Source organism: Delphinapterus leucas, chromosome 13, assembly GCF_059928025.1.
Source record: "Delphinapterus leucas isolate spDelLeu-1000000601 "Yukka" chromosome 13, BTC_Dleu_Yukka2, whole genome shotgun sequence".
Classification (NCBI taxonomy): domain Eukaryota; kingdom Metazoa; phylum Chordata; class Mammalia; order Artiodactyla; family Monodontidae; genus Delphinapterus; species Delphinapterus leucas.
Genome location: NC_143141.1, coordinates 13,369,518 through 13,391,419, shown reverse-complemented (window position 1 = coordinate 13,391,419; position 21,902 = coordinate 13,369,518). Strand labels below are relative to the sequence as shown.

At 43.1% G+C, this 21,902-nt stretch overlaps 1 protein-coding gene across 1 annotated transcript; it reads right to left on the bottom strand.

Moving 5' to 3' along the window:
• Window positions 1-11,372: 11,372 nt before the first annotated feature.
• Window positions 11,373-21,188, bottom strand: LOC111171346 (histone-lysine N-methyltransferase SETD2-like). Its single transcript, XM_089894204.1, is given in 7 exon segments — window positions 11,373-17,598; window positions 17,601-17,757; window positions 17,759-18,219; window positions 18,222-18,356; window positions 18,990-19,081; window positions 19,565-19,618; window positions 21,142-21,188. Coding segments are annotated over 7 exon segments (6,780 nt in total). The 3' UTR covers window positions 11,373-11,764.
• Window positions 21,189-21,902: the final 714 nt, after the last annotated feature.

Genomic DNA, 21,902 nt, shown 5'->3' with positions numbered 1-21,902 from the left:
GCCACAGCAATCAGAGAAGAAAAGGAACTAAAAGGAATCCAAATCGGAAAAGAAGAAGTAAAACTGTCACTGTTTGCAGATGACATGATACTATACATAGAGAATCCTAAAGATGCTACCAGAAAACTACTAGAGCTAATCAATGAATTTGGTAAAGTAGCAGGATACAAAATTAATGCACAGAAATCTCTGGCATTCCTATACACTAATGATGAAAAATCTGAAAGTGAAATCAGGAAAACACTCCCATTTACCATTGAAACAAAAAGAAAAAAATATCTAGGAATAAACCTACCTAAGGAGACAAAAGACCTGTATGCAGAAAATTATAAGACACTGATGAAAGAAATTAAAGATGATACAAATAGATGGAGAGATATACCATGTTCTCGGATTGGAAGAATCAACATTGTGAAAATGACTCTACTACCCAAAGCAATCTACAGATTCAAAGCAATCCCTATCAAACTACCAGTGGCATTTTTCACAGAACTAGAACAAAAAATTTCACAATTTGTATGGAAACACAAAAGACCCCGAATAGCCAAAGCAATCTTGAGAACGAAAAACAGAGCTGGAGGAATCAGGCTCCCTGACTTCAGACTATACTACTAAGCTACAGTAATAAAGACAGTATGGTACTGGCACAAAAACAGAAAGATAGATCAATGGAACAGGATAGAAAGCTCAGAGACAGACCCACGCACATATGGTCACCTTATCTTTGATAAAGGAGGCAGGAATGTACAGTGGAGAAAGGACAACCTCTTCAATAAGTGGTGCTGGGAAAACTGTACAGGTACATGTTAAAGTATGAGATTAGATCACTCCCTAACACCATACACAAAAATAAGCTCAAAATGGATTAAAGACCTAAATGTAAGGCCAGAAACTATCAAACTCTTAGAGGAAAACATAGGCAGGACACTCTATGACATAAATCACAGCAAGATCCTTTTTGACCCACCTCCTACAGAAATGGAAATAAAAACCAAAATAAACAAATGGGACCTAATGAAACTTCAAAGCTTTTGCACAGCAAAGGAAACCATTAACAAGACCAAAAGAGAATCCTCAGAATGGGAGAAAATATTTGCAAATGAAGCAACTGACAAAGGCTTAATCTCCAAAATTTATAAGCAGCTCATGCAGCTCAATAACAAAAAACAAACAACCCAATCCAAAAATGGACAGAAGACCTAAATAGACATTTCTCCAAAGAAGATATACAGACTGCCAACAAGCACATGAAAGAATGCTCAACATCACTAATCATTAGGGAAATGCAAGTCAAAACTACAATGAGATATCATCTCACACCAGTCAGAATGCTGATCATCAAAAAATCTAGAAACAATAAATGCTGGAGAGGGTGTGGAGAAAAGGGAACACTCTTGCACTGCTGGTGGGAATGTGAATTGGTACAGCCACTATGGAGAACAGTATGGAGGTTCCTTAAAAAACTACAAATAGAACTACCATATGACCCAGCAATCCGACTGCTGGGCATCTACCCTGAGAAAACCATAATTCAAAAGGAGTCATGTACCAAAATGTTCATTGCAGTTCTATTTACAATAGCCAGGAGATGGAAACAACCTAAGTGTCCATCATCGGATGAATGGATAAAGAAGATGTGGCACATATATACAATGGAATATTACTCAGCCATAAAAAGAAACGAAATTGAGCTCTTTGTAATGAGGTGGATAGACCTAGAGTCTGTCATACAGAGTGAAGTAAGTCAGAAAGAGAAAGACAAATACCGTATGTTAACACATATATATGGAATTTAAGAAAAAAAATGTCATGAAGAACCTAGGGGTAAGACAGGAATAAAGACACAGACCTACTAGAGAATGGACTTGAGGATATGGGGAGGGGGAAGGGTAAGCTGTGACAAAGCGAGAGAGAGGCATGGACATATATACACTACCAAATGTAAGGTAGATAGCTAGTGGGAAGCAGCCACATAGCACAGGGATATCAGCTCGGTGCTTTGTGACCACCTGCAGGGGTGGGATAGGGAGGGTGGGAGGGAGGGAGACGCAAGAGGGAAGAGATATGGGAACATATGTATACGTATAACTGATTCACTTTGTTATAAAGCAGAAACTAACACACCATTGTAAAGCAATTATACTCTAATAAAGATGTAAAAAAAAAAAAAGTAAAAACCTGGATCTGATTTAGCCTCCAGATACAACCGTTAAATTTTAGGCAATACAGGGGATAGGAGAATTTGTTAATTGACATGTCAGGATTATAATCAGCAAGTCAGGACTATGGGAAACTTGAAAGACGACTGGGTTTCTTCAACACATATACTGCAGCAAAAGAGAAAAAGGAAAACATGGATTAAAAGAGTTAATAGATATTAACTCTTTTCGGTGTTTGGACTTTAATTGGATGCTTGAGGTAGTTCGGGACATTTAAACATTGATAGATATTTGATATAAAATGATTTGGGGTTGTGGTGTGAAGTAGTATTGTGGTTATTTTAAAATAGCACTTATATTTTAGAGATACGGAAATATTCAAGATAAAGTGATATGACGTCTGGAATTTGCTTCAGAGTAACCTGGAAAGGAAAAGTGGGTGAGAGGGGGTCTAGATGAAATCACGTTGAAGAGAGGTAGAAGTTAACCAAGATGGGGAAAAATTGTGACACATGGGGCCTGGGATGAAGGACGTATTGAGTGGAGACCAGAACATTAGTTAAGACCTCTTTGAATTGGCACAGACTGTGAAGGTATTTTTGTCCCATGTGAATGCCCACCAAAGGACATCAACTGTACAGGAGGTTCTTAATGATGAGGTGGACAAAGTAACTCGCTATGGATGTGAGTCAGCTTCTTTCCCCGGCACTCCAGTGCTAGTTCAATAGACCCCTGAACAAAGAGGCTGAGGTGGCAAGGACGGAGGTTATGTATGGATTCGACAACATGTAATTTCCCTTACTAAGGCTGGCCCGGCTAGTGCTTCTGCTGAGTGCCTAATGGGCCAACAGAGTCCAGCCTGGAGTCTCTAATATGGCATCATTCCCAGGGGGACAAGCCAGTCACCTAGTGGCAGGCTGATTACCCTGGACTTCTATCATGGAGGGGCAGAGATCTGTTCTCATGGAAATAGACATATATTCTGGATACAGATTTGTCTTCCCTGCCCTTAATGCTTCTGCTAGCACTACCATTCATGGACTCACAAGAATGCCTTATCCACCACCTTACATTCTAAACAGGATTGTTTCTTTTATACATAAATATATATATATATATAATTTTTTGTTTTTAATTTGGCTGTGCTGGTTCTTAGTTGCAGCATGTGGGATCTTCATTGCCGCGTGCGGGATCTTTAGTTGCGACATGCAGGATCTAGTTCCCTGACCAGGGATTGAACCCAGGCCCCCCTGCATTGGAATCGCGGAGTCTTAACTGCTGGACCACCAGGTAAGTCTCTAAACAGCATTGTTTCTGATCAAGAAACTTCATGTCACAGCGAAGAAGTGCAGCGATAGGGCTTGTCCCATGGAATTAACTCGTCTTTCCACATCCCCCATCACCTGGAAGTGACTGGCCTAAATGAGAGGGGAAATGGCTTACTGAGGACTCATTGATGGTACCAGTTGGTAGACAACATCCTGAAAGAATGGGGTTCTGTCTTACAGGTGCAGTATATGCTTTGGATCAGAAAGCATTACGTGGTGTTCTCGCTCCTATAGCCAGAATACAAGTGGCAGAAGTGGAAGTGGCTTCTCTCACTATTACATCTTATAACCCATTTGCAGATTTTTGCTTCCTGTCCTGACAACTTTGAGCTCTGCTGGTTTGGATATCTAAGTATCCAATAAGGGAATGCTTCTGCCAGGGGATACAACAATGTTCCCACTGAATTGGAAGATGAGACTATGTGTTTAAAATAACAGAAATGTCTTTATCCCCTGGTTTCTGTGGGTCAAGGATCTAGGCACAGGTTAGCTGGGTCCTCTGCTCAGGGTGTCACCGTGCTGAAATCAAAGTGTTGGCTGAGGCTTCAATCTCATGTGGGGCTCAGGGTCCTCTGCACAGGTCATGTGGTTGTTAGCAGAACTCGGTGCCTTGCAGATGCATGATTAACATCCCTGTTCTCTTGCTGTCAGCTGGGGATGGCTCTCAGCACCTGGAGGTCGTTCTCAGGGCCTTGCCACGCGGCCCCTCCTATCTCAACATGGCTGTTTTGCTTCCAGACTAGCAAGAGAACTCTTCTGCTTTTTTATTGTTCTGAAACATGTTTTTATCTTTCATTTAACACTAAGAACATCTTTTGTTGTTGTTGTTGTTGTTTTGGTGGGATTTATTTTGTTTTATTTATTTATTTTTTGGCCTCTAGTGCAGCATGCAGGATCTTAGTTCCCCAACCAGGGATCAAACCCGTTCCCCCCTGCAGTGGAAGCACAGAGTCTTAACCACTGGATCACCAGGGAAGTCCCAAGAATGTCTTCTCATGTAGACAAACGTATGTTTACCTCATCCTCGTAAACAGCTGCACAGCATTCCATTGTAGTAATAGATCATCATTTATTTAGCTAGACCCTAGTGACTGACTGACTGTTAACATTGTTTCCTATTCCCGCTGTTTCAAACAATGCTGCAGTGAAATTTCCTTGCACACACAGTATGTCCTGGGGCATTTCTGCAAGAGTGCCTGTAGGGAAAATTATCCCTGGGTCCAAGAGGAAGCATGTTTCAAATTTTGATATATTACTGACTTACCCTCAATTATTAGGACAGTTTTCACTCCTGCCAATAGTGTTGGAGAATTTCTGTTCTCCCTACCCTAGCCAGCATGGGATATTATGAAGCTTTTTTTTTCCTTCCTGTTTCCTTGAGATATAACTGACATACAGCACTGTATAAGTTTAAGGTGCATGGCATAATGATTTGGCTTAAGTACATCTTGAAATGATTATCACAATAAGTTTAGTGAACCTCCATCATCTCATATAGTTACGAAATAAAAGAAAGAGAAAAAATTTTTTTTCTCCTTCTGATGAGAACTTACTTTCTTAACAGCCTTCACAGATAACATACAGCAGTGTCAATTACATTTGTCATGTACATTACATCCCTAGTACTTATTTCTATAACTGGAAGTTTGTACCTTTTGACTATTTTCATCCACTTCCCCCTCCCCTCAGTCCCCACCTCTAGTAACCCCAAATCTGATCTCTTTTTCCATAAGTTTGTCTGTTTCTTTTTGAAACCTCATTGACCTACAACGCTCTGTTAGTTCCTTTTGTACAATATAGTGATTCGATATTTCTATACATTTCAAAATAATCGCCATGATAAATCTGGTTGGCAACCAGCTGTTTGTTTTCTGAATCTATGACTCTGTTTCTGTTTTGTTGTGCTTGTTCATTTGTTTTGTTTTTTAGATTCCACATATAAGTGAAACCAAACAATATTTGTCTTTGTAAATACCTTCTTTCATTCAGTAGGTGGCCTTTTTTTTTTCGTGAATAGATGTTGAATTTTGTCAAAAGATTTTTCTTCATCTGTTGAGCTGATCATATGATTTCTATTCTTCAGTTTGTTAATGTGGTGTGTCACACTGATTGGTTGGTAGATATTGAATCTTTCATCGCTGGAATAAATCCCACTTGCTCGTGGTGTATGATCTCTTAATGTGTTGTTGAATTCAGTTTGCTAATATTTTGTTGAGGATTTTTGCATCTGTGTTCATCAGTGATATTGGCCTGTAATTTTGTTTTCTTGTGTTCCCTTTGTCTAGTTTTGGTATCAGGGTGATGCTGGCCTCGTAGAATAAGTTCGGAAGAGTTCCTTCCTCTGCAGTTTTTTGCACTAGTTTGAGAAGGGTAGATGTTAACTTTTCTTTAAATGTTTGGTAGAATTCACCTGTGAAGCCATCTGGTCTGGGATTTTTTTGTTTTTTGGGAGATTTTTTACTACAGACTCAATTTCATTCCTGGTCATTCATCTGTTCATATTTTCTACTTCTTCCTGATTCAGTCAGGAGATTGTACCTTTATTGGAATTTGTCCTCTTCTTCTAGTTTGTCCACTTTATCGACATATAGTTGTTCATTGTAATCTCTTATGATCCTTTGTACTTCCGTAGTGTTTGTTGTAACTGCCCCTTTTTATTTATGATTTTATTTTGGGGGACCTTCTCTTTTTTTCTTGATGAGTCTGGCTAAAGGTTTATCGATTTTGTTTATCTTTTCAAAGAACCAGGTCTTAATTTCATCGATCTTTTCTATTTTTATTTTTTTAGTCACTATTTCATTTATTTTTGCTCTGATCTTGATATCTTTCCTTAACTAAATTTGGGTATTGTTTGTTGTTCCTTTAGATGTAAGGTTAGATTGTTGATTTGATATTTTTCTTGCTTTCTGAGGTAGACTTGTATCACTATAAAATTCTCTCTTAGAACAGCTTTTGCTGCATTCCATAGATTTTGGATTGTGTTTTCATTTTCATTTGTCTCCAGGTATTTTCTTATTTCCTCTTTGATGTCTTCAATGGCCGATTGGTTGTTTAGTAGCATATTGTTTAGCTTCCACGTGTTTGTGTTTTGGGTAGTTTTTTCCTTGTAGTTGATTTCTAGTCTCATAGTACTGTGGTCAGAAAAGATGCTTGCTATGATGTATGGTCAGGCCCTCAAATGGCTGTTCTCTTGCTCTCTGTACCTCCCCTGATCAACCAGTCCCTGCTTTACTCACATGACTCTCTAATCCTCTTAATTATAGGGCTTAATTATAACTGCCTACCTACTTGCCCCCTGCCCCAGCTGCTGGTTTTCCTGGTAATTGATGAGCTAATCTGGCATCAATTCACCCTATAAATGGTAGCCGCCTTCTCCCCGGAGTGGTGAAGACTGTTGCCATGTCCTGCCTGCTGTCTGCCACGCACAGTGAGGTGTTGCTCCAGGACCTTGCTTCATGTGTAGGTTTCTCTTGTCCAATAAATCCCTGATGTCTCTGTTGCTGTCTCTGGGTGAGAAAACTCCTGGGAGCTGAGATGTCAGGACATAAGGACGGGAAACAGAAAGTTGTGGAGGTGATCGGGAGGAGGCCGTCTACTAGCACGTGGGGCCTTGTGGTAGCTGTGTTCCATGAGAGATGTCTTTTTCTTCCATTATGTTGATGATATCCTGTTAACCTCAGTCTTTTCCCAGTTTAAAAGTAGCAGCCCAGTGCTCCTCATTCATCTGACTGCACGGGGGTGGCTGGTGAATAGAGACAAAACTCAAGGACCTGGATTATCTACAAAATACAAGCATACCCCTGACCTACCACCCCTAAACAATTAGAGACACAGCCTTTAGGGATATGAATTCAGAGACAGACTTGTGAATTAACATGGCCAATTACCCGGGAGTGTTTGGTTGAGATCTGTGGCAACAGCGAAATAATAAGAGTGCCCTTGGGCTTCTGGTCCCAACTATGGAAGGGGGCAGAGCAATGATAGAGTGTAATGGAACAACAGCTATATGCAGTCTACGATACATTACAACAGGTGGAAGACATTACAAAAAACTACCCGATTCTCTGAGCATGCAAAAAACCACTATTCATTTGTATGCAACATATAGGATCCCCGTGGACATCGATAGTGACCAAGGAATCTACTTTATTGGCCATGAAGTTCAGGAATGGGCCGATACAAAGGACATACAGGGGCATTTCCACCTGCCTTACAACCCCACTGCTACCGGCCTATGAAGAGACTACTTAAACAACTGCTGAGATGGGAAACTCACTCTTAACACGTGGACACATCCCAGGAGCACTTATCCCAGTGCCGACGCCATGTTAACCCAGAGGTAACTAGTCAACACTGTTCGAGTTCAACTGTTGACCACCGAAGGACTGTTGCCAACTACAGGTCAGGACAGCAACTCATCCTTCACAGGATCTATCCCCAGGGGAACATATTATAAATAGCCCTTAGGACTGGTAGGTAAGTCCTCAGTGGTTTGGGTTTGCTGTCCCATTGGGGAATAGGATCAGAAAGGAATGTACAGATTTCACCTGTCTTCTACCCAGCCCCACCTCACATTACTACGGTAATTAATCCAGGCCTCTTCTGTCGAAAGGCACCATTATGCTAACCCTGTGCACTGTTGCACCACCTCTCCAGTATTCGGCACTGGCTGTGGAGACTGAGGGTGGGCAGGTGGTATGGTATTGCAGGCCAGGACAAAACGCGTAGACAGGGATAGCATTACCTCAGAATGATGTTACTGCTTGTATTTTTTTTTTTTTTGCGGTGCGCGGGCCTCTCACTGTTGTGGCCTCTCCCGTTGCGGAGCACAGGCTCTGGACGCGCAGGCTCAGCGGCCATGGCTCACGGGCCCAGCCGCTCCGCAGCATGTGGGATCCTCCCAGACCGGGGCACGAACCCGCGTCCCCTGCATCGGCAGGCGGACTCTCCACCACCGCGCCACCAGGGAAGCCCTACTGCTTGTATTTTGCTTAATGGTCATGATCTTCCCTATATTGTGCCTGTTAGACACCTTGCAGCTTGTCCTACTCTGAGTGAAGGGAATCTGTTTGTGGACTGGTTGACGATGGTGGCCTCACTGAGAAATGAGTTTGATTGCTGGCTCTACAGCGAAATGCCATTGTCAACCTCTGAGAGTCCATGAAAAATTGACTTGATAAGCTCCTGGTTCCAAAGCTTGCCCACCTGTTGGACTGTCTGTATTGCATTTGTGGTATTTGGTTGCAGTTTCACTTCTACCTACCTGTCCTCGGGGATATAGCAGAAGAAGTATGGGCCAAGATTATAGAGGTCGTACAGGGTATGTAAGGGTGGAGTGTTTGACCAGCCATTCAAGATGACTGTCCTCTTGCTCTGTATATCCCCTGTTCAGCCAGTACCTGCTTCACTCACATGACTATCCAATCTTCTTAATTATAGGCCTTAATTAGTAACTGCCTTAATTAGTGCTTGCCTCCTGCCCCAGCTGCTGGTCTCTCTGGTGATTTTATGTGCCAAGCTGACCGTTAATTCCCCCTATAAATGGTAGCCTCCTCCTCCCCCGGGTAGCAAAGACTGCTGCCATGTCCTGCTTGCTGTCTGCCACAAACCCGTGAGGTGTTGCTCCAGGACCTTGCTTCAGGTGTGTAAGATCCCTTGTCCAATAAGTCACTGATGTCTCTGTTGCTGTCTCTAGGCTCTTTCTTCAGTCTTGAGGCTGGCAACTACAAGCCTTGCAAGCCTGTGGGGTACAGCCCAACATATGATTTTAATCTTCAATTTACTGTGACTTGTCTTGTGGCCTAGCATGTGATCTATCCTGGAGAATAGAACTTTTGCTTTTAAAAGACTTGCCTGGTTAGACAGGTTGGACCCACCCAGGATAATCTCCCATTGAATTATAGTCAGCTGTTTAGGACCCTAATTTCATCTGCAAAGTTCCTTTTGCCATATTGTTGTATAATCATGAAGGTGATATCCAATGGTATTTACAGGTCTGTACAATGCTCAAAGGAAATTACACTGGTGTTTACCCCAGGGGGCAGGAATTGTGGGATCCATCTTAGAATTCTGCCTACCACAGACTGCCCCCTGGCCATCTCACACTCCTTATACCACTGAACCAACAGGTGAAAAAGGTTAATCTACTGGTGTTATGATCTCAGTTACCGCAGGAAATTGGTTGCCTTTATAATGGAAGCAAGGAGGATTTTTTCTGGAACCCAGGAGATTTTCTGAGGTTCCCTTCAATACTTCCATGCCAACAGTAAAGATCAATGGAAAGCTACAGGAACTGGAAAAAGGCAGGACAATTGAGGATTCAGACCATTCAGAAGGGAAGGATTGAATCATTCTACCAGTAAAGAATCTGGATGGAGCTGTGGGTTCTGGCTGTGGGCAAGGAAAACAGGGAATAAGTGGGTGAAGGTGGAAGCCATAGACGTCAACTCTGACCTCGTGAATAACTACAGAAACCAGGACTGGTAGCTTTGCATATTTTCTGTTATATGTATGTGTTTATTCTAACTTCTCCTTCCCATTTTAATTTTATATAACACTAGGTGGAGGTCAACTTTACAATGTAGTCTTTAGTGGGACCTAAGACTGAAATTGAGGCCTAATTAATATAGGCAGCAATGGATTCAATGACCGTTGGGGTTTGTGTTTTACCTGGGGGAAGGGCAAGAACTTCACTTATCAGAGGGTTAGCTGTTTCTTGCTAAAATGTAGTTTCTTTGCTGGGCAGGCATTGAAATGTGTGTAGAATGGTGCATATGAAAGCTGAGAAGTCAAAGGGGTCGACTGAGCTGCTTATGAACTTATTGCTTCCCAGCTCCAAATTCATTCTCCAATTGCACACCCAGAGTGCTCAGTCCTTTGACTACCTTGTAGCCCCAGCCCAGGAGCCTTGGTGATCACCTTGCTGCGGCCTTAAGAGGCACACCGCGTGCTTCTGGCTTCATGCTGTAGCAACCCACAGCCCTCACCACGCACACTCCCAGGCATGACCAGGCCTGACTTTCCTGCCCCCTGCAGGGCTGTTCCTGAGACCTTTCCAAGGTGGGCAATGTCCGCTCTGGCTTGGCACCCGCAGAAACATCCCAGCTTTCTCAGCAACCTGCTTACATGCCTTGGCTTGCCTGTGTCCTAGGTGATTGTTTCCTGTTTATCAGATGACCCTAAACCAGTTCTGGCACAGGCAACCCAGCAAACGTTCTCACCAGCCAGTGGTTGTCTCCAACCGCACCTTCTCCAAAATCCAATTAACTATCAAGTTAAGAAAAAGGGAATTCTGTTGGAGCCAGACTGAGTATTATAACCTGGGAAGCAGATTCTCAGAGAGCACTGAGAGCTCTTCCACCTGTTAGAAGTTGAAGGCATAGGACTTATGCTTTTTTTTTCTTTAATTGATTCTATTTTTTACATAAAAAGTTCAGTAAAAATTGGACAAAGTAAAGTGATTTTTTTTTTTTTTTTTTGCGGTACGCGGGCCTCTCACTGCTGTGGCCTCTCCCGCTGCGGAGCACAGGCTCCGGACGCGCAGGCTCAGCGGCCATGGCTCACGGGCCCAGCTGCTCTGCGGCATGTGGGATTTTCCCAGACCGGGGCACGAACCCACGTCCCCTGAATCGGCAGGCGGACTCTCAACCACTGTGCCACCAGGGAAGCCCAAGTGAAGTGATTTTAAGCAGTAAATCAATCTTATCAACATAGCACAAGGCTGCCCGAAACGACAAGGCAGCCTGCTCTGGAATATTTACATGATAACACATTAAACCTTGCAGGAGAACTTAAACCATCCTTACAAAGTCTTCTGTGATCCTAGCACGCAGAGGCTTAAAAGCAAAACAAAAGCCAAAAACCAGGAAAGACAAATTATTTTCAATATATTCACATATACATTAAAATATAATACAGATCGTCAGGGTAAGGGGTCGTGGGTGGGGATGCGCATGAGTCTGTGCGCTGACAGCACCTCCAAGGAGGAGACCCAGCCTTGCGAGTGGGGTCAGGCCTGGCCGGGGTCTCAGAAGGGAAGGTCTCAAGGACCTAAACCCTTGCCTCAGATGGCCTCTACCAACAGCTCACAACCAGGGACCGCTTGTTGTAGATGGAGCTCATTTTTGTGAGCTCATTCTGCAGGTTTGAATTCCCCAGGGTGATGTGACATCAGTAGCACAGCCCTGACAGTGGGGTGGGGAGAGAGGGCCCACGGGATTTCTTCTCCCCAGAGTCCCTCCTACCAGCTTGCCCGTCCTCCCACCCTGGCCCTGAAGGTCACTCTAATTCAGTGTCCCGTTTGGGTTTGTAAACAGCCCCAAACTTCTGCATGTACTTCTTAATGTACTCCTTGGTTTTGTGTCTCACATCCTCATCGCACTCCAGGTCCTCGGGGTCCTTACAGTACTTCAGCTCCTTATTCATAACGCCGTGAGTCAGCTTGCGAGCTAGGTGTTTGAAGTCTTCAGTTGTGGTAATTCTTCCCACTTTGCAGTCAGGTTTCCAGTAAGGGTTCAGGCACTGGACGATGAACTGGGACAACTCTTTTCTGAATACTTGTTTGCTTTTCTCAGCCAGCTCACTGGAGGCGTCTGCTTCTGCTGTCTTAGGCTTTTTTGAGGTCTTCATGGGATTTTCATCGTATGTTGGGGTTCCCAGGTCCATCTCAGCTTCATGGTCAAGGCTGGCATCCTCTCCTGGGCTTTCCCAAGTAGGAGGATCCCACTGAATCTGCCTTGTGATCACATGGTAGTAGTAAATCTTCCCTTCTGGGTCTCGGGCTGTCTTCCAGTTGGGAGGTAAGACTATGGTTTTCGGTTTGGGAGGAGATGGGGGTGGTAAATCCAAGAGGTTATTTGTCACAACCTTTTCAGGTGGCTGTAAGGGCTGAGGCTGCCCTGGTGCAACTATTGGAGTCACGGCTGTGGCTGGCTGTACCGCCACTCCCTGTGGGTGAGCTGTGAAAATCTGTTGTCCCTGGATGTACTGAAGGCTTGGCTGGGCATAACTCTGTACAATTGGTGCAGTTGTCTGTGAATAGGGTGACGTCACACCATAGACAGTTGGAGCAGCCTGTCCTTGATGATATAAGGCTGCTTGAGACTGTGCAGGAGAGTACTGCTGCTGTACACTCACGGACTGTTGGTTTGAATCCCAAACACCATACTTCTGTCCCTGGACTGGGCCTGGGGCTGGCACTGGCAGGACGGTGACCCTGGAGTCTTGGTGTACCACACCATCACTTTGGGCCACATACTGTGAACTGGAAACTTCCACAGGGGCTGCCACGTGTGACACCACTGGCACAGGTGGAGGGGCAGCAAGGGGTTCTGTAGAATGTCCCACCAAGGGCTGAGAATAATCGTAAGGAGAAGGAGAACACACAGGATCCATGCTGGGTGTGGGGAGGAGCACCTTTCCAGCATTAAGATTGCTGGGATCCACATAGGCCTGCATGGGGTAACCTGGTGGGTAGCCAGCAAAGGGGTGATGAGGGGCATGGTAGCCAAGAGAGTCATAGGGCAGTGGAGACGTCACTCCCAGGTTCTGCATCTGCTGCTGTTTTTTTTGAGCTACCTCCTGCTCAGACAACTTTCGATGCTCCTCTGTAGAAAGTTGATTGCAATCTTGAATTCGTACTTTCTTTTTAGAAGTTGGTGTATCATATCTGCCACCTGGCCTTTTTGTTCCCCGCTCATAGGCAGAAGGTGGTGGGGAGAGGGAGCCCCTTCGTTTCCTTTTCTCTTTATTTTGAGTTTGTTTGTCTGGGTCTCTCTCTCTTGACTTGTTAGGAGTCTTTGGGGCAACTGTTTGATCTCTGAAGCCAACAGCATCCCTTCCTCGTTCGGTTATTGTGCTCTCCTTTTCAGTTTGCCTTTTCTTTGGAATTTCATATACCTCCTTTAGGTCTTTCCAACTGTCCAGGAGCTTGGTGGCCAAGTCACTTATATCTACTGGTTTACGTGGCTGTTCCCGGCTCCTCTCACTCTCCACATCAGACACACCCTCCTCTTCATCTTGGGATGGTGTTTCCTCAGCAATAGGTTCGTCTAGTTTTGTGCCATTGTTCTCTCTAGGCTCTATTTCAGTGTCAGCCTCTGGTTCAGATGTGGGTAGCTTAATGGCCTCCACAGTGATGTCACTACCAACTTCAGATTCAGGCAGCTGTTGTGTGAGTAGCTGTTGTTCCTCTTCTTCTATAGGGACGTTTTCTAACTGGTCAAGGTCCTCTTTGCCATCCTTGCCTTCTAGCTCGCTGGTAGCATCAGAGATCGCACTGTCCATGCCATTTTCACTTGTAATTTTAAGTCTGCGAAACATTAGCTTCTTGGGGGTGTCTATGTCTGCTTCTATGCTCAGCTTGGTGGAAGGATCAGGTGTGTTGAGCGGTGTGTGGGCACGTGATGTATTCTCGCTAGAATACCCATCTCCTTCGCTCAGCTGAGGGACAGCAGTCTTGGTTTGAGACCAACGTTGAATAATAGGAAGCACTTTGCTTTCCTCCAACATACTTTTAGCAGGAATGGGTAAATGTTCCAAAGTCTTTATAATCTCTTCCTGAAGCTTCTGGTTACTTTCCCGGCCATCACGTAGCTCTGCCATCCAGATCCACAACAAAGGCAGCCCATGATGTTCCAGAAAGGACTTCAGGCAAGACTGTGAATGTGTGTTCTGTATGAGCTTGAGACAGGTAAGTTTCTGTTCCAAAGTCTCAATTCTAACCATTAGCCAGGATAAGCTGAGCACCTGGTTTTTATCAGAGAGACACTCACCATTCTCCATCAGAGCTTCTAGCTCTCCATCCACCGAATCCTTCTTCCGAGATCGTTCTTTCTTCATTTTCCCTCCTGCTGCTCTGAGGCTGACTCTGTTCTCTCCTCCCAGGTAACCCCGGCAATTAGCCGACCCACAGAAACATCTCTGTGCTTCCTTGCCGTATCTTTGGAACTGATAGTCAAATGTTAACTCTGAGCCTGAAGGAACCAGTTTGGTGGTAAAAATCCCAACTCGCAGTTGTCCGTTCACAGTCCATTTTTGAGTCTCACAGTTTGGTTCACAGCTGTGATTCATGAACCGGGAGCAATTTCCTTTCTGAGTGGCATCTATTATCTCATCATTCTTCAGGGCCATGAAATAGTAGTGGATGTTTCTGTTTCGTGCATACTCCTTTACCCGGGCCTTAAACTCTTTATGATCAAGTACCTCTCCACAATATTCCAGGACGAAGGTGTTTGAAGGAAGGTCTTTAGCTGCTCTCAAGCCCCAGCCTTTCTTTTCTGTGAGTATGACTTCCACATCTGCATGCTGTTTTCTTTGAAACCGTCTATTGGAACAATAATCCCCATTTGGACAACGAGACGAACATTCAATCATGAGGAGACGATTAAGACAATCTTCCCCACATGCTATTTCACCTTGAGCTCTTTCATCTTTAGAAAGAGGTGTACAATCACACTGCATTCGCTTAAAATCCCGATGGGATTTATTCTTCTTTCTCTCTGTTAAATAAATATTTTCTTCAATCAGATCAAAGTAACAAGGCATCTTCCCTTGTTTGGCACATTCCTTCCACCGCTCCGGGTCCCTGAAGTCCTCCATGACACACGAAGGCCCAACCAATGCTGAGCCTAGAGGCACTGCTGTCTCCCCCTGCTCTACCTCCACTCTAACTTTCTTTCTGTCCTGAAGCTCACCGTCACTTTCAGAATCACTCTCCAATTCCTGTCTCCTTTTTTTAAGAGGCCCTCTATCTTTCCTATCATTTTTTCCTAAGTTTTTCGAAAGATCTTTCTCCTCATTCACAGCTAAAGAGTCCTTAATGGAATTGCTGCTTATTTCAGGTGCTTGCACTGACCCCTTGTCCTTCTGAAGGGACAGAAAACATTTATTGGACTGGCCTGAAAAGCGAGATCCTCCACGTTGGTCCCAATTCTCCTCCTCTTCACGGTCATCTGTTAAGGAATCTGGTACCTGCCCTTGAATTCGATCATACACAACCCCAGTTCCAGGCGGTCTACCTGCTGGTCTTGGATCCCAGTAGCCATTGCCTTGCCAGTAATTACGTGTCCCACTATGCTGTTCTGCACTTTGCTGATACTTGTGTCCACCACAGGCTCCATAGCTGCTGTCAGGTTGCTGATATGTGGTAGTAGGCTTTTCTTGTTGAGAGGAGTCCCACCCTAGATTTCTGAGCTCTTCCGATGATGAACGGAAACCATCCACTCGGGAGATCTCACAAGAAGAAAAATTTGACTGTGTTTTTCCCAGTCTACTATCTGGCCTGTTAGGGAAAGTGGTCTGTTGCCGAGACTTGCTTGAGACATCTTCAGAATCATCAGGAGAATAAACTGGCAGCTCTTCTTGCTGCCTAGAAGTTATTTTGGCTTTTGCTGCTTCCTCAGAATTTGGATGACCTAGAGGGTCAGATTTTATGTCTGTGTGACTTGTACTATCAACCCCATCACTCTGAGGATGAGCAATTTCAGACAGGTGATTATCTATCTGTTTTTGGATGGGCTGTGTAAAAGAGATTTCTGAATTCTTCTCTGTTGCTTTATGAAAGAAGAACTTCTCAGTTTGAGGACAGGCTTTACTTGCTATGCTCTCAAATTTTTCCTCATATGAATGCCTCCTTGGCTCCAATCGCTCATCTTCCCAGTGGTCAGAATAGTGTCTGTAACTTTGACTGCTCTGAGAAGAACAAGGACTTGTTTCTTCCATGGGCAAAGTAGAATTCTTTGGCACAACCACCACAGACTGAAGACGGTTTCTTGGAATGCTGCTATCATCAGAATCTGTATCTTCCGAATCACTTGAACTTTTGGAAGAACCAGAATAATCTTCATGGACAGTGGATACAATCTCTGAGGCATGACCACTACTGTCACATTTTAAGGTATATGTTACACCATCACTGTCCTCCATGATTAAATTCAAAGCACAAGAAGAAAATACAACTTCTGAGTCATCAGAAGTATGTGTCTGTCCTCTTCCACCTTCTTCATCTAAAGAGATTTCTGGTCTTCCTCTTCTATCAGGCAGTATGGAGTTCCCTTCTTCTTGAGCCTTTTGCACACATTTCCCAGATAGTCCATTATTATGCCTGTTTTCCCAGGAAGCAAATCCTCTTCCTGAATCAGGAAGGCCACTAGCTACTTCTATTATTTCTTTCTCTGCATGCTTTAAAAACTCTGAGCTTTTACTCTTCAGCACAGCATCCAAAACTGGAGATGCATTCTCTCCACATTGCAAGAGAGTTAAATTGTCTACGTTTGTCCCTGGTGGAAGACTCTGAAGAGATGAAGCAATACATGAGCTCCCTGTAGGTGGATATAAATCATCAAAATGATTAACAGAAGCTGAACTAGTACTACCAACACTCTCCTTATATTCTCCACATGCAAATTTTGAGTGCTGATCTGTCAGACTTCCATTATCACATATAACTGTTTTTGATTTCAAATGCACATTCATGAAGCTATTTGAAGAAATATTTGTTACTAAAGGCTCAGTATTTTCAGCTCTGGAATGACACAAAGAAGGGGGGTTGTCGTTTGAAGTACAGTATATATCTGAATCTTTGGTTTTACAGCAAGAAACTCTCACATCAACTGGTTCTTTAACTATTGTTTTGGAATAATCTATAGTCATAACTGGCAAAGATATGAGTTGATCCTGGTGTGGCGACACTGGAGGTTCTGTTTCTCTAAATGGGCTTTCTGACTTACTGTGCTGCATGCGAGTATCATCCAAGTCTTTTTCTTTACATCTATTAATGTTTGGAAATCCATTTGATGAAAGCATGCACGTTTTGACCAAAGGGGATACCTCTGATCCAGTCACACTCTGATCAGAAGACATCAAAACAGTGCCACGTTTAGAAGCGCAAAATGCTGCCAAATCAGATTCTGCCCCAGGAGATCCGTTTGTATTAAATTCGGTGGGACAATAACTTCTTAATTGATCATTCTTCACTTTACATAAAGAGTCTAATTCCTTAATACTATCATGGCTATCATGTCCTATAAATTCAGACTTAAAAACAGGTGATTCATCTAGCTTTTTAAAAGTAGGTGAATCATTTGATCGATTTGATGGAGATGGAGACCGATCTTCTCTCTTTCAGGAGCTTTACTAATCATTCTTAATTCACTACCTTTTGAACGAGGAGTCTGTAAACGAAAAGAATGGGACTGTTTGATTTCCTCATTCAATTCTGTACAACAGAAAGAATTTTTAAATTTATCAGACTTGGGTGCAGGTTTTGAAGGGGGCAGATTTATAACGGGAAGCACTCTTACCGTGCTTGGAATATGATGACTCGCGTCGGAATCCCTGTTCATTAGTGGGAGAATAACATCTTTTCATTGCTTCATTTTCTGAAGTCCTTTTGGATTCTCCTAATTTTAAAGAATCCTTTCGTCTTTCTTCCATCTCTAAGTAAGAGGACTCAGTTTTACAGTCTCCATCAGATTTAGAATAGGAGGATGGCGTCCTTAGGTCTCTGTAAGAGCAAGGAGGAGACGAGGTGCGCCTTGAGTATGTCTTCTTATACTAACCATCCGAGTCAGAACTTTGTCTTGACCTGTTATCTGTGTATGGCCGAGACTAGCGTGCCCTCTCTCAATAAGGGGAACTCCTATGGTAACGACCATCATAATGAGAGTCGTCATAATGGGATCGTTCTGACCGAGAATAGGATGAACTAGTTCTAGAACCTCTGTCAGATTTAAACGAGACCTGCTCCGCCTTCACTCTCTCTCTGATCTACGGCGAGAAGATATATAACGAGTATCTCTTTCAAGTTTTGAGTAGCTAAAATACTTATCATCTCTCTCTGTTTTAGATCGTGAAGATGTGAGGAGGTCTGCTTAATGTGTAATGCAGATGCACACTGGACGTTAGGGAGGGAGAAGGCCCGAACAGAATTCTGTGTTTAATTTTTTTTGTCCTGCCTTTACATTTTATTCCATCAGAGGTATGAATGCCAGAGGGGGATCCTCTTCCAAGCTTGCCTTTCCTTGGGTACTCTCCCTCTGCCCTAGGGTACTGTTAAGAGTTCTCAACACGCAGTCATCCCTCAGCATGAGCAAGGAATTGGTTCTAAGGCTCCCCCTGCCCCCCCAGTCCCCTGCGATTGCTGAAGTCTCTTATATAAAATGGAGTAGAACAGTCTGCCCTCAGTACCCCGGGGCTCCACATTGGAGGATTCTGCATCCAAGGATTCAATCTACTGCAATTCAATTTATGGTTGGTTGAATCCGGGGTGCAGAACCCGTGGTACAGAGGGGTAATTGTATTTATTTCACTCTATTATAGCTTAACAATTCTGGTTAAATTTACCGTGTTCTGTCTCCTGGTTGGACCTAGATTGGTAGAGGTGTGATGACTTGCTTGAGTGTGGGACAAAGAAGTGAGCATGAGTAGCACTTTCTCCCCTCTCTTTGGGAATAAGCTGCTCACAGAAAGCATGCATTGGGCCCCGTTTCTCCATAAGTCTTACAAGGGCAGGCGGCAAAACAGTCTGGGTCCAGTGCTGTCTGCGGCTGGATGCGTATGTCTGTATCATTATGGGGCTCAGTGTAAGGAAGCCCTCTTTTACACAGATATAAGGCTGAAATTAGAGAATGAGTGTTATTAGTAAGAAAGATAATACATCATGTTCCACATACCTCTTGTCTACTTATGAATTACTTTAGAACCTGGGTGGGGAAGAGGTTAACATGCTTCACTTAAGGGAAGAAGCTTATTACTATTTCTTTTGACAAGTTGAGTGTGAATTGGTTTTATCACTTTCTAGGCTTGTTCTATTCATAATTAACATATATTGAAACTTACATTAATATAAACAAATAATCCTGCAATATTTGCTGTCAGAAAATAGATAAGGGACAACCTTCAAATCCAACTTTTGTGTAGTTGGGCCTTCAACTATAAGCAGGTCTTAGTTATTTTTCTAAGTCTCTTATGCTTTTCATGGTGAGTTGAATATCTTTATTATAAAAAAAAAAGTTTCTCTGTAAAACTAAACGTTTTAAAGAACCTATACAACATATATAAGGGTCCCAAAATGCTCACTTTTCGTAAAAATGACATCTATTTCCATAGACGAGTTCACCAACATCCTGACAGCTGATGGAAAAGTGACACATAGGCTTTAGGGTCTAGATCACAGATTCTGTCACCTAGGAAGCTTTCAAGTACAGCAAGTAATAGAAAAACCCAACTGAGAATGGCTTACATAGAGTGAACCAATTAACTTCCTTTGAAACTACAGAGATACATGTTGCTAGGAGTGAGGCTAGAAGCTCACATAATGTGACTTAGAACCTAGTTTCTTTCAGTTTTTAACTGTCACTTCCCTGGTGTTGACTGTTTTTGGACAAACTCACTCCCTCCCCCCCCACCCCCCAGCTCATAATCCTAAACTGACTTTGAGGAACTCTAAGAATTACATGAATCCTTTTTGTGAAACAAAGAGAATCTATATCATACATTCAGAGAAAGTATCTAAGAGTCACTGATTGGACCAACCTAGGTAATCGTGCCAATTCTAAAACATTCAGAGATGGCACATTCAGATTGTCTCTATGAGTCAGGGCCTTTCTCTGGGGCAGGTGAGGCCCATTTTCTATCTAAATCACAACGGTGAGAATGGAGGGACGGGGTAGGTGCTGAAAAGAAATTCAGGCTATTACTCCAAGAAGGAAGAAAAATAGATACCGGGCAGCCATATAACAGGTATTCATTATAGCTACTTCCAGAGTCTAGTTCCTATTTACTCAAAGAAATTTAAGACTCTAGGTAACCCCGAAATTCACACATTTTCTGCATGTTACCTAACACATTTTTAGAAAATAAAAAGGTAAAATAATGTGAAACGATTTAATTTCTATAAGTGATCTTATAATCAAAGAGACCTTGCTACAAAAGTGAAACTTTATCTAGAGGATTTTATATTCAGTAAAGTGTTCACATTCAAGAGCAAATTCTCATTCTGATGATTCATGAAGTCACTTGTGATATTCCTTCTTTAGTGTGGTGTTTATATAAAAACATGAGTCTCTAAAATTGCCATGGCAAAAACACATATTGAAGCTTGATAGCCTTCTTTTCACAAAGCATGGTTTCCATCATTGTCTTGGATCACACTGTACCTTATGTTCACTCTCTGGTACAGAGCTCCAGCAGCTTTTTTTTTTTTCTTTTTCTTTTTCTCTTGCCCTGCATCTTAATCTTCAAGCATTCTCCTACAGTCATGTTCTGGTTTTCGCTTTGTCAGCCTCCGCCACTTCCATTCCCTCCTAGACTCCTAGTACTTTTTTCAAGCTAAAGTTCTTTACCTTTATCTGCTGAAATCCAAGAAAGAGCCTGTAGTGAAATGAAGACTTGCAGTTTTCCCCACCTGCTTAGTTGCTTGCAATCTGTCTTCAGCCGCTACAATTTGAATCTGCCTCAAGTTATCAGTGGCATTAATCTTCATCCTACCAGAATATTTACATGGTTGATAACCCCTTTTTCTTTGATCCTCTTGTCTGATTGGTCTTCCTCTGTCACTCCTAAGACATAGCCATGTCTTTCTGTTCTATTAATTTCTCTCACTGCTCTTTTATGCATCAAATAGACAGGTGAAGTAAGGCTCTGAAAGTACTCACCTTTCTGGTCTCAATCTTTCAACTTCCTCTTCCATTTCTTGTTCCATTACCACATTGACTATTCACTGCTAAAGACATGTCATCTGTGCTTTTTTCCAAGGTTCTCTTGGAAATATCTTCCTTCAAGGCTCAGCTTAAATAATTTCCCTCCATGAACCCTGCTCTAGTTTCCTCCAAACTTGAACTACCTCCAACTCCGTTAACCAGGTCCATGCTCTATCACCAGCTCTTGACGGAATATTTGCGAAAGCTCTCTAGCTAGTATCCCTGCTTCTTGCCTGTCTTCTACTTGTTTCTCCATACTACCGCTAGAACTGTCTCTCATACAATCTGAACCCCTCATCATGGCCTATAAGATCTGGCTCCTGCTAATGTCTATTGGCCCAGGAACTGTGCTAAGAACTTTACTTGAATTAATCCATTTAATCCTATGAGCTACATACACTTTAAAATTTTTACATCTTTATTGGCGTATAATTGCTTTACAATGTTGCTTTAGTTTTTGCTGTATAACAAAGTGAATCAGCTACATGTATACATATATCCCCATATCGCTTCCCTCTTGAGTCTCCCTCCCCTCCCTATCCCACCCCTCTAGGTGGTCACAAAGCACCGAGCTGATCTCCCTGTGCTATGCGGCTGCTTCCAACTAGCTATCTATTTTACATTTGGTCGTGTATTTATGTCCATGCCACTCTCTCACTTCGTCCCAGCTTCCCCTTCCCCTGCCCCGTGTCCTCAAGTCCATTCTCTATGTCTAC